At 45.1% G+C, this 18,382-nt stretch overlaps 1 protein-coding gene across 1 annotated transcript in view; it reads left to right on the plus strand.

The window, feature by feature from the left end:
* The window catches only part of LOC144784228 (vomeronasal type-2 receptor 26-like), a 217,374-nt gene that overhangs the window by 181,689 nt on the left and 17,303 nt on the right, over nucleotides 1-18,382 (plus strand). Inside the window, exon 5 of the mRNA XM_078662877.1 lies at nucleotides 10,076-10,199. Coding sequence (XP_078519003.1) covers nucleotides 10,076-10,199 — 124 coding nt within the window. The remainder of the gene's footprint in view (nucleotides 1-10,075; nucleotides 10,200-18,382) is intronic.

Raw genomic sequence — 18,382 nt, forward strand, 5'->3', positions numbered from 1 at the left:
AAAAACAAAAAAAAGATTACACCTAACATGTACAAATCAATAGTTTACTTTGAAAGATATTCACACAAAAAGCTAAAGATTCAAACATTAGTACAGCAGTAAAAAAAAAACTACAAACCAGCCAAGGATATTCAGTATGTGAAAAGATTACAAAAGGAGTTACTCACCAACAACAAATCCACAAACTAAAGACCTGCTAAAGCTGCACCCACAAACAAGATTAACCACCAAGACAAAAGAAACGATTGGCTCACAAATTAAAAAATAAATCAAATTAAAACACAAATAAAATTTATAAAATATCAGTCAAAATACACTGATTTCCCTGAAAGGAGCATTGACAATGGCAAAAAAGACAGCACCAGATGGAAGCAAACCTTACCCCAGAAGCAGATCCCTCAGGACAAAATTACTTTATTCCCAGGTGACTCAAGTGTTACCTCCCACAATGAGGCCCAATCGACTAATAAAGAAATCATAAATAATATGGCGCCCAAGGAGAGCAACCCATGCCCAAGGGGACGTTCCCATACAAAATCCCTGATGTATGGTGGGATTCCATAACCCCTAGGGGGCAGATGTACTGCTAGAGGCACTCTTGTGGTTTGACAACCGGTGATGACCTTTGACTACCTCTATTTTAACTGACTTTAGTGTCTTAATTTATCCTAGTTGGGTGTATGACGGTCCTGCATATGCCTTGCTTCTCTTACAAGTAATCTTGCAGTCTTTCAGTTGGAGCTGTCATGGAGTAGAACAGCCATGCCAAGAATAGAACATGTGGGATGTGCATTTGAAAGCGTGAAAGGGAGAGAGATTTGTGGAATGTGCTTTTTAGTTTTAAAGTGCAGTGTTTTGGGCAGTGATGCACACATGTGCTCAGTGTTGTACATTGAGAGATGAAGTGTGTGAATCTATAAGCACTTGTGCACAATTGTGCATTGTGTTGTACATTGATGAGAATTATGAAGTTCTTACTATTGGCTTTGACATGGCCTCATGTCATTCTTGTTTCCTGATTTTGCCTTGCTTCAGCTTTTCTATGTGAATAGCAGCACTTGCAAGTTGCTTGGGTTATTCACGTTCAAGGTCTTATTGTTTTTGTGAGGGATTTTTAAAGTACACAAAGGCTTTGTGAGCTTCATCAAGATAAAGGCTGGAACATGCGAAATTTGGAGAAGGGGACGTGAGAACTCCATCCTGCCATGGGAATGCTTGCTTGCAACCTGGTCAGTCCTGGTAAGATTCCTAAGGCCCGGGGGGAGCTCTTTCCCGAACCTTCTAGTGTGTCTAAAGCTGAGGCTTGCTGACTCGGAAAACGGGATTTTTGAATACGAATGAGGACGGACTCGTCTCTTTTGGGACAGCCTGGTTGCTGAGTAAGTATGGGCGAAAAAATGTGTTCCGCTCGCGGAATTTGCTAATTTTTGACAATTTCGCAATCCGCAAATCGCACGAAATTGCCCAAAAATACGCAATTTGCGAGTTGGTGGATTTTTTTTTCTTGTTCGCGCTTCAAAAATACAATCTCGCGAGCGCGGCATTGACTTACCATGATTCTGCGTTCGCTGATGAACACGTCATTGCGACCCAAAACAGGAAAAAGGCATCGCGAGCAGGCTGGTTAAGTGGAAACAACATGTTCGCGACCGTTGCGACCACATGGGCAAGTTCTTGCTCCGGAGCTGGTAAATAAAATTGGCAGATTTTTGCGAATCGCAATTACGAATTAGCGCGAATTTGCGTATCGCAAATTCGCAAATTCCGCCCATGCTTATTGCTGAGCTCTGAACCCCGGCTGTGAATCCCTTGCTCAGAAGTGAGCTAAGATGCAGATGCAGTGTTTTTGCACCAGGTGAAGTGTTGAGTTTTGATTATTGCCATTGTGATGTGAGCCGGTGGCTTTGATCATTTGATGTGTTGTTTTTGTGATGTGTGAGTGAGTGTGCTTTCTTTGAGATGTGTGAGTGAGTCAAGGTGCTCCTCTAAAGTTCTAATTTGATCTATTCAGTGTATATATCTTTCTGATCTTTTGTAGAACGTCCAGTATATTTGCTTGAGTAATGCTCTCATATTATTTGCCGTTTTGTTTATTCATATGTATTATTCATGCATTATATTTACCAAGTGTGTTCAAATTGCTTGCATATAAACATATATATACCTCTTTGTGTATTTGAATCTTGTGCATTTGGTATCTGAGAAAGCCTTTTTGTTAGAGATCACAGTGTAAAATAAAACCCCAAGCCTTATTCTAAAAGAGAGAGAGTCCTTCCATTTTGTAAAATAACACCCTTTACTAAAGGTGTTGTTTGTTTTGTGTTAAAGTCTTTTGCTGCGCCGGGTGTTGAGCCATCGAGTGGAAGCTGTATTATCTGATAGGCGCAAGCAAAACATCTGATCAATCTAAAATTGGGCAATTTGCCTGGGGGGGGGGGGGGGGAATAAAAAATATATGGTCACCAAAGGTCATTCCAGTTCAAAACACAATTCTCTGTTGTCTAGTGTGATTGTGCTCCCCCACACAGAGGATGTATATGCTTAAAAATGGCGTTATCTGCCCTCGGGGGACAGAATACAAAATAAACGAAGACCCCCAAGAGGGTGACCCTCCTACACACTGACCCTGGCGTCTAGTTGGCTTCTGCCCCACCCAGAGGGCAGATCGGCTGTCTGTTTTTAGCCCGATCTGCCATTGGGGAGGATGGAATACAAACAAAAACAATGGCCAAGGGGAGCAACCTTTACCCAAGGGATTACTTGCCTTCACAACATAATTCCCTGGTGTTTAGGGGGCTTCCGCCCCACCCAGAGGTCAGATCAGCCTAAAAATGACTGATCTGCCCACTGGGTGGAATATAAAAAAGGATAGCCCAAAGGGGAGTGACCCTTGCCCAAAGGGTCGCTCCGTGCACTAATTTAAAAAATGTCATCCTTGGTGTCTAGTGGGTTTTGATTCCCCCCCTGCCTCCCGTGGACATATCTGCTGACAAAAATGAACCCGCAGGGGGGAACTGACCCTTGCCCAAGGGGCTGCTCCCCCCAAAAAACTAAAGCCTTGGTGGTCTGGTGGATTGGATATATGTTCCATGATCACAGACCCAACTGCAAATGTGGAGCAGGAATCCACTACAGACAGACACTGGGGAAAGGAAAGAGTTTTCCCTTTGTATGTGCTAATTATTTATCGATACAAAAAAACTGTCAATGGGGAAAAATCACTTTCTCTGCATTTTCACCACTTTTGGGGCTGTTCCCTGCACAATCCCACTATGGAAGTGGATTTACACCTGCCCTCGACTGATGAGTAGCTCAACCATTTACCAGGTCAAAATGGGTCAGCAACATTTTGCCAATCTCCTCAAACAAGTTTGTTTACTCTGAAGAAAATCTTATTTCTAAAGTGGTTTTACACTTGTTAAGGGTCTGCATGTGTAAGCTACACCTACACATGCAAATGTGTCTGTGGATTGACAGCCCTGTGCCTGCTCCGTAGGATGCTCAATCTCTTAGTATCCCCCTTTAACTCAGTGTCCTTAGACCGCCTGGCTATGTAATAATATGGCATGCACCCTGTGTTTCTTCTCCATGAAGGCCCTAGCTATTTGATATTTTATATTTATTGACACTTGTAAAGTGCGACTATCGCTCCGGAAGGAGCATCTTGGCGCTAAGCGATCAGAGAACCAGCGTGGCGAGGAGTGGATCAGATGGCTGCAAGAACTGCTGAGTCGGGCTGGAGGAAAATCCAGGTCTTCAAGAGTTTCCTGAACTGGCTTTCTGTGGGGACGTGCCTAAGGTTAAAGGGGAGACTGTTCCATACCTTTGACGCCAGAAAGGAAAAAGTTTTGCCACCTTTTGTTTTAAGTTTTATTCTAGGTATTACAATCAAATTAGCTTCAGCTGACCTCAAGCAGCGCGATGGAATGTAGCGCTGAAAGCGCTTGGCTAGATAGAGAGGGCCGGTGTTCCTAGTGGCTTTGAAGACTGTGATAAGGAGTTTAAAAAGGACTCTCTTGTGAAGGGGAAGCCAGTGCAGCGTGTTGAGGGCTGCAGAGGCCGAGGACCTTTTTGGAAGTTTCAGAACTAGTCTGGCTGCTGCATGTTGGACACTTTGTAATTTCTTTAAAGAAGACTTCTTTATTCCTGCCAGGAGGCCGTTGCAATAGTCCTAGCTCTATTATATCAAGTTCCCTTTGATATTTCATCCTTTTTCCACTGACACTGATGTTATCTCATCTGTCCCAAATATCTTCCTTTCTGAATCCCCCACACTAACATTATCATGTCGGGCTCACATCTCATTTTCTCTGGATCCCTCACACTGATGCTATCACATCGACCTTGCCTCTCTTCCTCCCTGGATTGCTCACACTAACGCAACACATCGCTTGGCCTCTGTTTCTCCCTAGATCACTCACTCTGATGTTATCACATTTGCTCTGCATCTCTTCCTCCATGGAACCCTTCCACTGATGCAACTAACTTGCCCTGCATCTCCTCCCCTACTTTCCTACACACTCACATTATCACATCTGCCCTGTATCTCGTATTCCCCAGGTCCCTTAGACTGATGTTAACACTTCTGCCCTGCATCTCCTCCTCCATGGATTCTTCAAACTGATACTATCACATTTGCCCAACATCTCTTAGTCCTTGGATCCCTCGCAATGATGCTATCACATGTGCTCCATGTTTGTACCTCCATGGATCCCTCACTGTACCTCCTTGGACCCTCGCATCGATGCTATCACATGTGCTCCATGTTTGTACCTCCATGGATCCCTCACTGTACCTCCTTGGACCCTCGCATCGATGCTATCACATGCGCTCCACGTCTGTACCTCCATGGATCCCTCACTGTACCTCCTTGGACCCTCGCATCGATGCTATTACATGTGACCAGCATCTCTTCCCCCCTAGAACCCTCACATCGATGCTATCACATGTGCTCCAGGTTTATACCTCCATGGATCCCTCACTGTACCTTCTTGGACCCTCGCATCGATGCTATCACATGTGCTCCACGTTTGTACCTCCATGGATCCCTCACTGTACCTCCTTGGACCCTTGCATCGATGCTATCACATGTGCTCCACGTTTGTACCTCCATGGATCCCTCACTGTACCTCCTTGGACCCTCGCATCGATGCTATCACATGTGCTCCACGTTTGTACCTCCATGGATCCCTCACTGTACCTCCTTGGACCCTTGCATCGATGCTATCACATGTGCTCCACGTTTGTACCTCCATGGATCCGTCACTGTACCTCCTTGGACCCTCGCATCGATGCTATCACATGTGCTCCACGTTTGTACCTCCATGGATCCCTCACTGTATCTCCTTGGACCCTCACATCGATGCTATCACATGTGCTCCACGTTTGTACCTCCATGGATCCCTCACTGTACCTCCTTGGACCCTCGCATCGATGCTATTACATGTGCTCCACGTTTGTACCTCCATGGATCCCTCACTGTACCTCCTTGGACCCTCGCATCGATGCTATCACATGTGCTCCATGTTTGTACCTCCATGGATCCCTCACTGTACCTCCTTGGACCCTCGCATCGATGCTATCACATGCGCTCCACGTCTGTACCTCCATGGATCCCTCACTGTACCTCCTTGGACCCTCGCATCGATGCTATTACATGTGACCAGCATCTCTTCCCCCCTAGAACCCTCACATCGATGCTATCACATGTGCTCCAGGTTTATACCTCCATGGATCCCTCACTGTACCTTCTTGGACCCTCGCATCGATGCTATCACATGTGCTCCACGTTTGTACCTCCATGGATCCCTCACTGTATCTCCTTGGACCCTCACATCGATGCTATCACATGTGCTCCACGTTTGTACCTCCATGGATCCCTCACTGTATCTCCTTGGACCCTCGCATCGATGCTATTACATGTGCTCCATGTTTGTACCTCCATGGATCCCTCACTGTACCTCCTTGGACCCTCGCATCGATGCTATTACATGTGCTCCACGTTTGTACCTCCATGGATCCCTCACTGTACCTCCTTGGACCCTCGCATCGATGCTATCACATGTGCTCCACGTTTGTACCTCCATGGATCCCTCACTGTACCTCCTTGAACCCTCGCATCGATGCTATTACATGTGCTCCACGTTTGTACCTCCATGGATCCCTGACTGTACCTCCTTGGACCCTCGCATCGATGCTATTACATGTGCTCCACGTTTGTACCTCCATGGATCCCTCACTGTACCTCCTTGGACCCTCGCATCGATGCTATCACATGTGCTCCACGTTTGTACCTCCATGGATCCCTCACTGTACCTCCTTGAACCCTCGCATCGATGCTATTACATGTGCTCCACGTTTGTACCTCCATGGATCCCTGACTGTACCTCCTTGGACCCTCACATCGATGCTATTACATGTGCCCGGCATCTCTTCCCCCCTAGAACCCTCACACTGATGCTATCACTTCTGCCCCCACATCTCTCACTCCCTGGACCCCTTACACTGATGAAATACATCTGCTTGCATCTCTTCCTCCCTTGATCCATCACACTGGTGTATTCACATCTGCTCCACATCTGTACCTCCATAGACACCTAGCACTGATGCTATCACAAGTGCATCTCTTCTTCCCTGGATCTCTCACACTCATGCTAGTATCAGTCCTTTATTTCTTTCTTCTCGGATCTCCCATATGAGCATTGTTAGAGCTGTCATCCTTAAGGTAGCTGTGGTAATCTGTGTTCAGATCAAGTTTGTAATATGTTGTACATTTGCTATTGTACTGTACTAGTTCTTTTAAGAATGTTCTGTTACTGCCTAGATACTGTGGAAGGTATATTTATTTACTCTTGAGTTAAGATCTGTTGGAGCTGGCTGCGCTTTCTCTAGCTCCTCTTCCATGTAACCTGCCAATAAACTACTCAAGACATCTACTGTTTCCTGGTCAATTACTACAGTTGTCTTCCCCTAATATTTTACCTGCTTACCTCCTCTTTTTGTGATTCTTTTTGTTGGCCATATGACTTTAAGCACTTTACCACTGCTGACCAGTGCTAAAGTGCATGGGCTTCTGCCCTAAACATGGTAACATTGGTGTATACACAATTGGCATATTTGATGCACTTGTTAGTACCTCGTAAAGTGGTATACCAAATACCATGTGCCTGTAAATTAAGTGCTACTAATGGGACTGCAGAGCTGGTTGAGCCACCCACACAAGTAACATGTCTCAGATCTGCCACTGCAGAGCCTGTGAATGCAGTTTTACTGCCACTTCAACTTGCCATTTAAAACCCTTTGCCAAGCCTTAAACTCCCCTTTCATTACACATAAGTCACCCCAACGTAGACCCTAGGTAGCCCCTAAAGCAGGATGCTGTGTTACTAAAAGGTAGGACATGTACTTTTAAGTTTTGCATGCCCTGATTGTGAAACAATCTCAATTCATTCTTCACTACTATGACACCTACTACTCTCATAGGATAATATTGGGAACTTAATATACATTTAAGCTTTCATTCCTAATTAGAAAGGAGTAGCTGGTCCTGTTTCACATCTTTGGAATGGCAATGAAACATCCTCTTTACTGGTAAGGTTGGATTTAACATTACTATTTTAGAAATACCACTTTTAGAAAGTGGACATTTCTCTGCCCTTATGAATCTGCTTGCCCGCAGCCTGTCTTTAATGCATGTCTGGGGTGGGTGACAGCTACACTTTTTGCATTCCCTCTGGACAGTCACAAATACAGAAGGATGAGTTGTGTCTGAGGACTCATCTGCATTCTCAATGCTCTTCTTGGGAAGAAACAGAGGGAGGGGTTGACACTTACACCAGGATAGACAGTGCCTAATCCCCACACAAAGGGCTGATTACCCCCTGCTGATAGTCTATAGCCAGTGGTAGGAATAAAGGACATGTGTGCACTTCAAAGCCCCTTCTTTGAAGTGCACAACGGTCCCTTCTTTGAAGTCACCCCCTCTATTAAAGGCACTACTAGGTATACATGCTGGGTCCCTGACCGCACCAAATCAGACACTTTTGGGCCTACTACATTGTGTCAGAAGAACTGCTGTGCTTCATCAAGTACTGACACTCTGCTGGACAGGCTGACTTGGAAGGCTTGCTTTTCTGCTCTGCTGCCCTGCTTCCTGCTGCTCTGATCTTGCTGAGTAAAGCTGCACTTTGTTTTACAACTGAACTGATCTCCAAGGACTTGTTGGCTTGCCTTCTGTTGCTTGAGACTCAGGGATATGAAAGTCTCTACCCCTGCTACGGTGTCTCGTTCACTGGAAGTGTACTCAGATACTTGCTCCAGAGAAACCGATGCATCTTCCGTAGCCGTATAGTAGATCTGATGTATCAACGCTGTTGCAGGAGTAGGACCTGGCGCTTCGCACTCAGAGCTTCCTCATCACAACTGGAACCACCACTTCAGGCATAATTATTCGCTGCCACTGCATGGAGAAGATCAATGCATCATCTCTCCAACGTGGATTAACCCGGAGCATCGACTTTGGGACTGCAGCACTCGGAACTGGCACTACGCTCAACAGATCCAACGCATCACTGCCACTGCATAAAAAAAACCTATCATCACCTCGACTGTAGGTGGAATTTAAGGCATCGCTCATCTGCGTCCTGCATCTCGCTGTTGCGACCAGGCTCGTGGTATGCTGTTTACCGGGCCTACGTGGCTCTTGTCTGTGGGCTGCGCTCCATTGCAGTCAGCCTTAACTGCTGACTTTGCCCAGGTTCAGCGCGACCAGATAACCCCTATAGGTGCCTATTGCTTTTATGCACTAGTACTCTTTTTATTCTTTAAATATTCATAATCAACTTTTACCTATTGGATTTTTATCATTTGGTCTTGATTTATTTATAAAACAATTGTCTATTATTCTTAACCTGTGTGGAGTCTTGTTGTGGTGTTTTAATTATACTACTGTGCTTTTGTGTGTGTTGCACAAATACTTTAAACATTGTCTCTTTAGATTGTCTGTTTAAAATTGAACGGTAGCAAGACCGAGGTGCTCGTGGTGGGGGGAGGGCCCTCTGCGTGGTCGTCGGCATGGTGGCCGCCCTGTCTGGGTGAGGTCCCGGCTCCTTGTCAGGAGGCCAAGAACCTCGGCGTGTGGCTGGACAAAGACCTGGCTTTTGGTCCCCAGGTGAGCCGGGTGACGGGGATGTGCTTCGGGGTCCTAAGAGCCTTAAGGAAAGTCTTAGATCTGCTTCCCATTTCCGCTCGAAGGACGCTGGTGCACGCCCTGGTCACCTCGTGACTTGACTATGGGAACTTGCTCTATCTGGGGGCCACGAAAAAGGTCATGGGCCGCCTTCAAGTCCTTCAAAACGCCGCAGCACGGCTTGTACTCAGGCTCCCCAGGAGATCACCATCAATTCCTGCTCTTCAAGCCCTCCACTGGCTTCCTATGGAGGAGAGGGTTGAGTTTAAAACCCTCTCCACATGTCATCGGATCTTGAATGGTAAAGCCCCTGTACCGCTTCAGAATCTGGTGTCCCACTACGAGCCTACTCGTAAGTTACGGTCGTCTCAGACCGGACTGCTGACGGTTCCCAGGGTTAGGAAGGCTCGTATGGGAGGGAGATCTTTTAGATTTCTCGCTCCCAAATGCTGGAATATCCTGCCTCCAGAACTACGTCTTGAACCTTCTGAAACCCTGTTCAGAAAAAAGCTCAAAACTCACCTTTTCAGCAGGTAACTTCTTATGGGCGGGAGGACGGTCATTTCTCACTTACTACAGCGCGGGGACACGCCAGTGGCGTCACCAGGCGCTTTACAAATGCCCAAAATAGAAATAGATAAGCCTGACTGAACCATACCCAGCTACCTGAGAGTGAGCACAGGTTATCTTTTCGTGTGTGCCTAGCTTTCCCTGACTAGAGTGGTGGACCCTAATTGGATAGGCTCCATGTGTCTGCCAACTTGAGACCCCATTTCTAACAAGAAAATATAAAAATTCTTCCTGAGTCTGTAGGATGTGTGGTAATGTCACATTTCCCCTTTGTCTCTTCTCTTCTCTCACACATCTCCTTCTTTTCTCCCCTTCCAGGCCCCTCGCTCTGTGTGCACTGAGAGTTGCCTCCCTGGATACAGGAAGGTCCCTCTAAAGGGGAAACCTGTCTGCTGCTACAACTGCACCCTCTGCTCAGAGGGAGAGATTACCAATAAGACTGGTAGGTGATAAGACACAGCATGCCAACCAATGAGCCCTTTCAAAGACCCAAATGAAAAGACAAGTAATTTACTCACAAGTGGAAGTTTCCTTTGTGAATAACCCCCTTCATTTGTACATATTTACTAAACATATGTTCACCACGTCAGTCATATGGAAATAAAATTATTTGAACAGAATGATGATATAATTTTAGGCCAAAGCTAGAATTAGTCCATGGTTACCACATCTTTCTTTTGTTTATTCTCGCTCTCACTCCATTCTCCCAACCCAGTACCATCTTTGAGGTGCTGCCACTGGTAGAGTGACACTAAGCCCCAAGGTCAAGGAAGTGCCTCAGCCTGGCCGGCTGACTCAAGATAAGAGCATCCTGCAGGGTTCTAGGTGTATGTGCGGCATATTTCAGGGGTATTTACAACAGCATGATAACTCTGGTGGTTAATGCACTCGAGGGAGTGATCTTAGATTTGTCTATCACAGTTTTGACTCATAATAGAGTAGCGCAGAGGGTTAATGTTCCTGCTGCAATGCACAACATGTGACATGCAGATCAGAGATTAGTATTTTATGTAGATAGATTAGTGGGTTATTGCTTTTATCACAAAGATCCTTCTGTGAGTTGAAGTTGAAAATTGACAATCCTTCAGATATAACACATTGAGCTATGAACTGGCATAAAAGTCTCGCATGCAAATTGAAAGGCAGAGGTTTAGAACTTTATTGTTTTTCCTCTCAAACTTTTGTTATTCTAACATTGCTAAAAAGGCATCCTGTGGGTATCAATGCCATTTTATTAGCTTGACTCCTCAATCATGCATTATATTTATGGGCAGATTTGCAAAGACTTCTTGCCTGGTTTGCATCACAGAAGTGATGCAAACCCAGTGCAAAGCATTGTTTTGGGGCTTACTTTCCAGACAGTAGCTCTAAGTAACACAAAGAAGCACTACTCATTATTTAGGAAAAGAGGCATACCATGGAAGGCACATGCCTTTACCCTGCACTCACCCATGGATTTTGATCTTTAATAGAGACCTTGATGACATCAAAAAATGATGCATCCTCTGAAATGTACATAAGTGCTGCACAGAACAACACACATACAAATGTTGTGCTGGAAGTGTAACCTTCCAGTACAAAAACCTAAGTTTTATATCACTCAAGCACCTTTGCACAATGGTGCAGGTGTGTGCGTTGGCGCAAGGCAGCCTACGGTACGCAAGCACTAGAGGAGAGAGCAACAGCGTCATATCTCAGTGCTCCAGACCAAGCACTCTAAAATGTAATGCCTGCCATTGTGGATGACACGCGACTCCTACACCTTTAAGTCATCGTTGTCTTAAGTAACATTTCCTATACATTGATTTACACAATTGTATGTCTCATTGTCTCTGTATATTATGCTTGTGCTGTAAAGCACTCAGACAGTCTACAGTGGGATGAGGAGCGCTATACAATAAATGCATGTGCGATGGGGGCTAGGGAGAGATGGGGTCACCACTGGGAGGTGGCCATGAGGGAATCTATGAAGGAGGTCATGGGAGGGGGGACAACAAACATGGTCGCACGGAGCGGCACCAAAGGTGAAGCCGGCTCTATCTCAACCCCTCCCTGAAAGGCCTCCTCTCCCCTCCTTCAGTTTCAGGATCATGGACCTCTCACCAGACCAACGGTCTTCAAACTTTTTGATGTCGAGACCCCCCATCAAAAAACTTTAAGGCGTAATGACCCCCTCCCAAAATAAACATTCTAGATCCTGCTGGTCCCTATCATTGACAGCCCTACATTGTCTCCAAAGAAACGGTCAATCTGTGGTCGCACCTCATAGTACCAGTTTAACACCCAAATATAGCAACAAGCCACAATAAGGAGACCGGAGCAGCTTTACAAAGGGCCTTCTCCAGAGCGGCAACACCTGTTTCTGCTTTTTAGGAACTTTGAAACCTTTCAAGTAAATAAAATGTTTTTTTGTTAAAATCAGCAGATTATGCGACAGATGATGGATTATGTGGCAAATGCGGCAGATCTACAATTATGCTAAAAGTGCTGCAGCGGCACAATCACATCATTCCAGTGGCCCTTGGTATAACAGCTGTAATGCATGGGCGGCAACTTTATTGCACGGCATTAGAGGAAAACCATACTATATTTCATGGGATGCTGAGAGCTCGGCATTTACAGCCTCGTGTAACTAGAGGTAGCTGAACTTCATTCATCAAAATGAAAACATAGGTATGCTTTTTAGGTCTTTCGCCGCCAGGTGGCGACATATAAAATAACGGGCAGCTTCAATGGATAAAAAATACATTTTTTAAAGTTGTTACTCAGTGGGAAATGCAATATAATAAATTCAGAAACCTCTATTAGTTGATGTATTGCAAAAGTCTGTGTGAAAGGAGAGAGCCACAGAATTAAATCGTGGCTGTTGCAGTGGAGAACAGTGACTTGTGTTCTGCTTCCAGAATATAGCGGCTTATTTATAAGCTCCTTGCGCTGCCAGTGAGTCGTTTTTTATGACGCTCTGGTTGAACTGTGATGGATTCAACCCAGATCTTTTGACTGGGTGTGAGTGTTTAATTGGTTCAGATGCTCCGTCCATCACCGCCCCCTTTTGTACCGCTGCTTGCACAGAGAGCAGACCCCTGTCTACGAGGTCACGCAATGTCCCTTTGCGCGGCTTTTCATGGCCTCCTAGATATGGTGTGAGGCAACGCAGCGCAAATCAGTGCGTTGCCTTACATTGCAAAAAAGATATATTCATTAATATATAAATATAAATTAGTTATAATTAATTATTATAGTATTATTATTGTTATCAATTGTTTCCTCTTTCTATGTGCAGCACAGATGGAAAGAGGAGAAAGCCTCCATGGGTTGTTTTTGCGCAGGACGGCGTGCCGTCTTGCACAAAAACAATCCTTCCAACAATGCAGACACCCTTGCACCATGGTGCAAAGATGCCTGCGTTGGCACTAGGCACCAGATGGTGCAGCGGCAGAAAGGACAGGAGTGCACCGTATCTTACAAATACAGTCCAGGCCTGTACCTTTGAATTGGCACAGGGCAGCGCAGCAAAGATACTCATTGGAAATACCTCCAGGCCCCCCTGGGGGTCGCGCCCCACAGATTGACCTCTGCACTAGACCCTCTTCCTCTGTCTGCACAGAGATCTCTCTCTCTCTCTTTCTGTTTGCTCTGTGCAGTGAGCTCTCTCTCATTCCTTCTGCCCCCTCCCTTGTGTCTGTCATTGTCAGTCTCTCTCTCTCTCTCTCTCTCTGTCTCTACACTTTCTCTTTTCCCTAATTGTCTTTGTCTCTATCCTTCTCTCTCCATGTTTTCACTTTCTCTCTTCACACCCCTTTCTCTCTCTCTCTTCCTACACTCAATTGAACTCTTTTCTTCCTCTTTCCATCATTGTCTCCTCTCTCTTCTCCCTCTCCTCCTCAATTTCTCTTTCATTCTTCTCTTCTGCATCTCTCTTTCGTGCTCTCCTCCTCTTTCCATCTGCCTTTCTCTTCATCTCTCTTTTATCTCTCATTCGAAACACTTCTGCCTCTAAACTCTCTATTAAACGACCTGAACATGTGAGCAGGAGACAGAGGTGTAAAAGCACAGAGACTTGAGTCAGAGGAGGAGAGGCAAACACCTGGGGTATTAAAGAATGGAGGGAGATGCCCTGGGGAGGGGCTTTAGGACAAGATCAAACATCAGACAAGGATGCTGATACTGAGGTCCCCTCAGGCTGGGTCACAAGCTGCATTGAGCAGCACATACAATACTACTCAGGTAGTATCAAATACTACTCACCACCCTCCGCGCAGAGGTCTGCGCCTCGGCCCCTCCTATTGGTTAAAAGGCAGAGATCTCTGTCCCAGTGGAGGAGACCTTCATACAGATAAGGCCACATTTCTGTCATTAATGTGGGGCAGGGAAAAGGAGGAATTACTGGAAAATGGGGAATATTGACTATAAAATGGGAGGGGTCTAGAGAAGATTAAGAAAGAGTTAAGAGAGGGTCAAGGAGGGGTTTAGGGAGGGACAAACGTTCACCCACAAAAGAGTAAGGCCATTGCTATTCACAAACTACACTTCAGAAGTTACCACAGCTACAAAGGTACAAAAGCAGATCTAAATGAAACCCCAGCAGCACACACAGCCCCTCAGGGGTCCTGCAACACTCCCCTAGAAACAATGGAGGCAGGGAATTACAATGACTCCAAACAGCAAATGATGTTAAAATAAATGTGTGCACTTTGAATTTGAAAATATATAGTTATAATTTTAGCAATACAAAAACAGATATATTCATACAGATGTTTAATAATACATTGAAATGTAATAATTTAAAACAATGAATTTATTCAAATTGATTTTGTACATACTTCTTGGTAATTTTTGCTACATAATAAATACATATAAACATGTAACTTTAGGGGGGATTTTTTCAAAAGAAATCTTCGAAAATACATTTAAATGCAATTTAATATATTCAACTTAATTAAATATTGAATTCAAAATTAACTTAATTGTGCCGGGCTTAGTAAAAACAAGGCGCCGGGACCGGATGGAATTCCACCCGACCTATTCCTAAGTAGACCCGAACTATGGGCACCGTTACTTACTAGGGTGCTAAACGAGGCAGTGGAGGCAGGACTCCCCCAGTCCTGGTCAACGGCGACCATAGTCCCCATCTACAAGAAAGGCAACCGTGATGACCCCCAATGTTACCGACCCATTTCCCTCATTGATGTGACGGCCAAGGTTCTGGGGCGAGGCATTTTACTACGATTGCAAGATTGGGCCGAAGAACACCAGGTCCTCTCGGACATCCAATATGGCTTCAGGAAAGGTAGATCTACCACCGATCAATGCCTAAATTTATACCTCCTGATAGCCAAATACACCATCGCCGGGAAGGGGTCCATCCACATGGGGTTTATGGACCTCTCAGCGGCCTTTGACCGCGTAAATAGGAGAAAGCTTTGGGCTATGTTAAAGGACTTAGGGGTGGACCAATTGCTAGTCGACACCCTGCAAAATCTCCACCGAAACACCTCTGCAAGCGTAAGGTATAGCCAGGAGGGTAAAAAGACCGATCCCTTCACCTGCAATAGTGGAGTAAGGCAGGGATGTATCCTTGCGCCCTTCCTCTTTTCTATTTATATTAACGCATTGGAAAAGGACCTTCTGAAACTCAAGGTAGATTCACCCCAAATTGGTCATCGCGCAGTGCCCGTACTACTCTACGCCGATGACGCGGTTTTGCTCGCTAGAACACCTTTGGGACTGCAAAAATTAATTGACGGGTTTGTCAAGTTCATGGACAAATTGGACCTCGCAACAAACCTAGAAAAGTCCTATATCATGTCATCTGGGCAACCCACAAAAGGAACCTTTACTTATCACATTGGGTCACACAAAATAGACCAGGTCAAGTCCTTCACGTATTTGGGGGTACTATTTAATCACGATCTTTCGTTCAAACCTTTGATCGAAAAGCACTCTACAAAATTGGCAGCCTCAGCAGGAGCCATTATGGGGTACGGGCAAAGATTAGGGAAATGGTCCCCGGAACAAATATTGAACTTATATAGATCAATCTGCTGTGCGAAGGTATGCTATGGGGCAGAAGTGTGGGGCTTCTTGGATAATAAAGCACAGCCGCTCCAGACGGAAGAGAACAAATTCTTGAGAAGAATATTAAAAGTTCCGCGGAGCGTATCAGCCCACATCATACATGAAGAAGTAGGAGAAACCTTTATAGAGGATAAGATCAAAATCAAACCTCTCCTGGCATGGGTCAAAGTATGGACCAACCCAGAGGCGGCCCTCACAAGACAAATCATTGAGGACTGTTTGAAAAGAGACAAAGGTCATGCCATTCCCTGGCTGAAATATGTCAAGAAGTCGCTAACAGAGATTGATTGTAGCACTTTCTTTTCATCCCCTGATTCCCTAACCCCGGAGAGTAAGGTCCTGGTGAAAAAACTCTTCTTTAACCACCTGAAGACATCAAGGGCAGAAAAGGAGAAGCACAAACCCACCAATCTTGTCTATAATGAACTCACTGTGAAGCAAGGCATGGAACCCTATTTGAGGGTTATGTATAATGCGCAGGATCGCTATCTCATGACCCGCTTCAGGCTTAACATGTTACATCACCTCCTTGCGGTGCCCTCCGGGTTTACTCACACAGTGGAAGAGAAGGGTACCTGCGGCTGCGATTTCAAATCTCCGCAGGATACCCTTCATTTTGTCTTATTGTGCCCATTTTATACTATGCCAAGACGCAAGTTCCTGGTGGGGATCTTGAAAGAGTTAAAATTTAAACATGCAAGACGGGCCTTGAGATCCCTACAGGAAGCGGAGGACGCTTACACCCTGTTCTGTATGATAAATTTTATCCGAATAGCAACAAGACTGAGGAATACTAGAGAAATTGGCCCCTAACTTGACTCGAACACTTTAAAAAAAAAAAAAAAAATCTTTTTCCCTGGCCCATTCCTTGACGACAGACAATCTTAACATTTACACTTTTTATACTGAAAATTATTTGTTGTTGTTTTAAAATTATTTTGCGTGTGTATTTTGTATTTGTGCTTTTATGGTGTCTTTTTAAGAACCGAATAAAGATTATAAATTGAAAATTGAAATTGAACTTAATTGTGCTGCAGTATTTTTTTTTATAATGTATTATACCGATAAAATCCACATATGATATTAATTTATGTTAATACTTATCATGAAACTATTTATTTGATTTTTTTTCAAAGTTTTTTTTATAGATATTTTTATTGGCATTTTATACAACTCATCATGCAGGATATGCATAAGAATTTTAAAAAAACACATAGCATCATAAAGCGTCAATTATGCAATGCAGTGCCATCGACAGTAATTCACTGGCACTCCCAACAGTCCTCCTTACATTTAGTATAGCAATGCTGATATATTAATCACCCGGTGCCCAACTCAATAACCATTGCGTTAATCACCGCTGCTTAACGGGCTATTTACATCATCGAGTAGTGGTTACTTTCACCAGTGCTTGCTCCACTATTACAATTATTTCACCTATGTTATGTGGGTAGCCGCCAAAGTTGGTCCATCACATGGACATACTGGTAGAATTTGTAGTCACATCATGCTATAAACAAATACAACCCATGAAAAGGAAAAAAGAAAATTAAAAGATAAAAAGAAAAGAAACAACTCCAAGAGAGACAAGAAAAGAAAAGACCAAAAGGTAACTGGTGCAGAAGTATGGTGTGTATGCGTTAAAAACAGTGAAATCCCAGGGGGTTGGCATCAGATCTGACCCACAGGCAGGTCCAAGGGGGGGAGGAAAACCCCATGATGAACTTCCCATCCGCGTTCGGCCAACCAACCCATTGCAGGCAGAAGCCCCTATATACTCACCACACATATCAGGCCCCCGGAGCCCCAGGGGATCCCGAGGGAACGTCGTGTGCGGTGGCTCTGGGTTGGGATCCGTGGGCCAGCCAACTCTCCTCGCCGCTGGTGCCTACAGCTTTCTCCCACTCGACCAGAGCCTCTCTCCGCTGTTCAGCAGTCACTTTCCTATTCCTGAGCCTCCTCCCAGCTCAGTATTCTGCCTCCTGATCTGGCCCATGCGACCACATCCCTGCTCCACGCCGCAAACTGTGGCCCCCCTGCAGACTTCCACTCCATCGCTATCCTGAGCTTCGCGAGACCCAATGTAAGATCAATCAACCGATTCACGACCATGTGCTGAGGTGGCCTGGGACAGAGGCCCAGTCAGCATGTCTGCATCCTGGGAGCCAACACCCTTCCCAGCATGTCCTGGATTTTATCCAACATGCTTCCCAAATAGGATGCAGTCCCAGAACATATGACCAAAATCAGTTTCTGGGTAAGTACACCTGGGGCATTGTCGCACCTCCCCACCGTATGTCACATTAAAACTGTGGGGTGCCATGTCAGTCATGTGCATGTAATTGAACTGGATATATATTAAACGGGTGTTCCGGGAGACATTTTTGGGATATCGCAATGCCTCGCTCCATTCAGAATCGGTGAGAACTATGGGGTATATTATCAAGGGGTTTTATCTCCGCTTTTTTGGCTTTAAAAGCCAAGAAAGCGGAGATAAAATTATCTCCCTATTACCAAGCTGTCGCTAACACCAGTTAGCGACAGCTA

Source organism: Lissotriton helveticus, chromosome 10 (genome assembly GCF_964261635.1).
Source record: "Lissotriton helveticus chromosome 10, aLisHel1.1, whole genome shotgun sequence".
Classification (NCBI taxonomy): domain Eukaryota; kingdom Metazoa; phylum Chordata; class Amphibia; order Caudata; family Salamandridae; genus Lissotriton; species Lissotriton helveticus.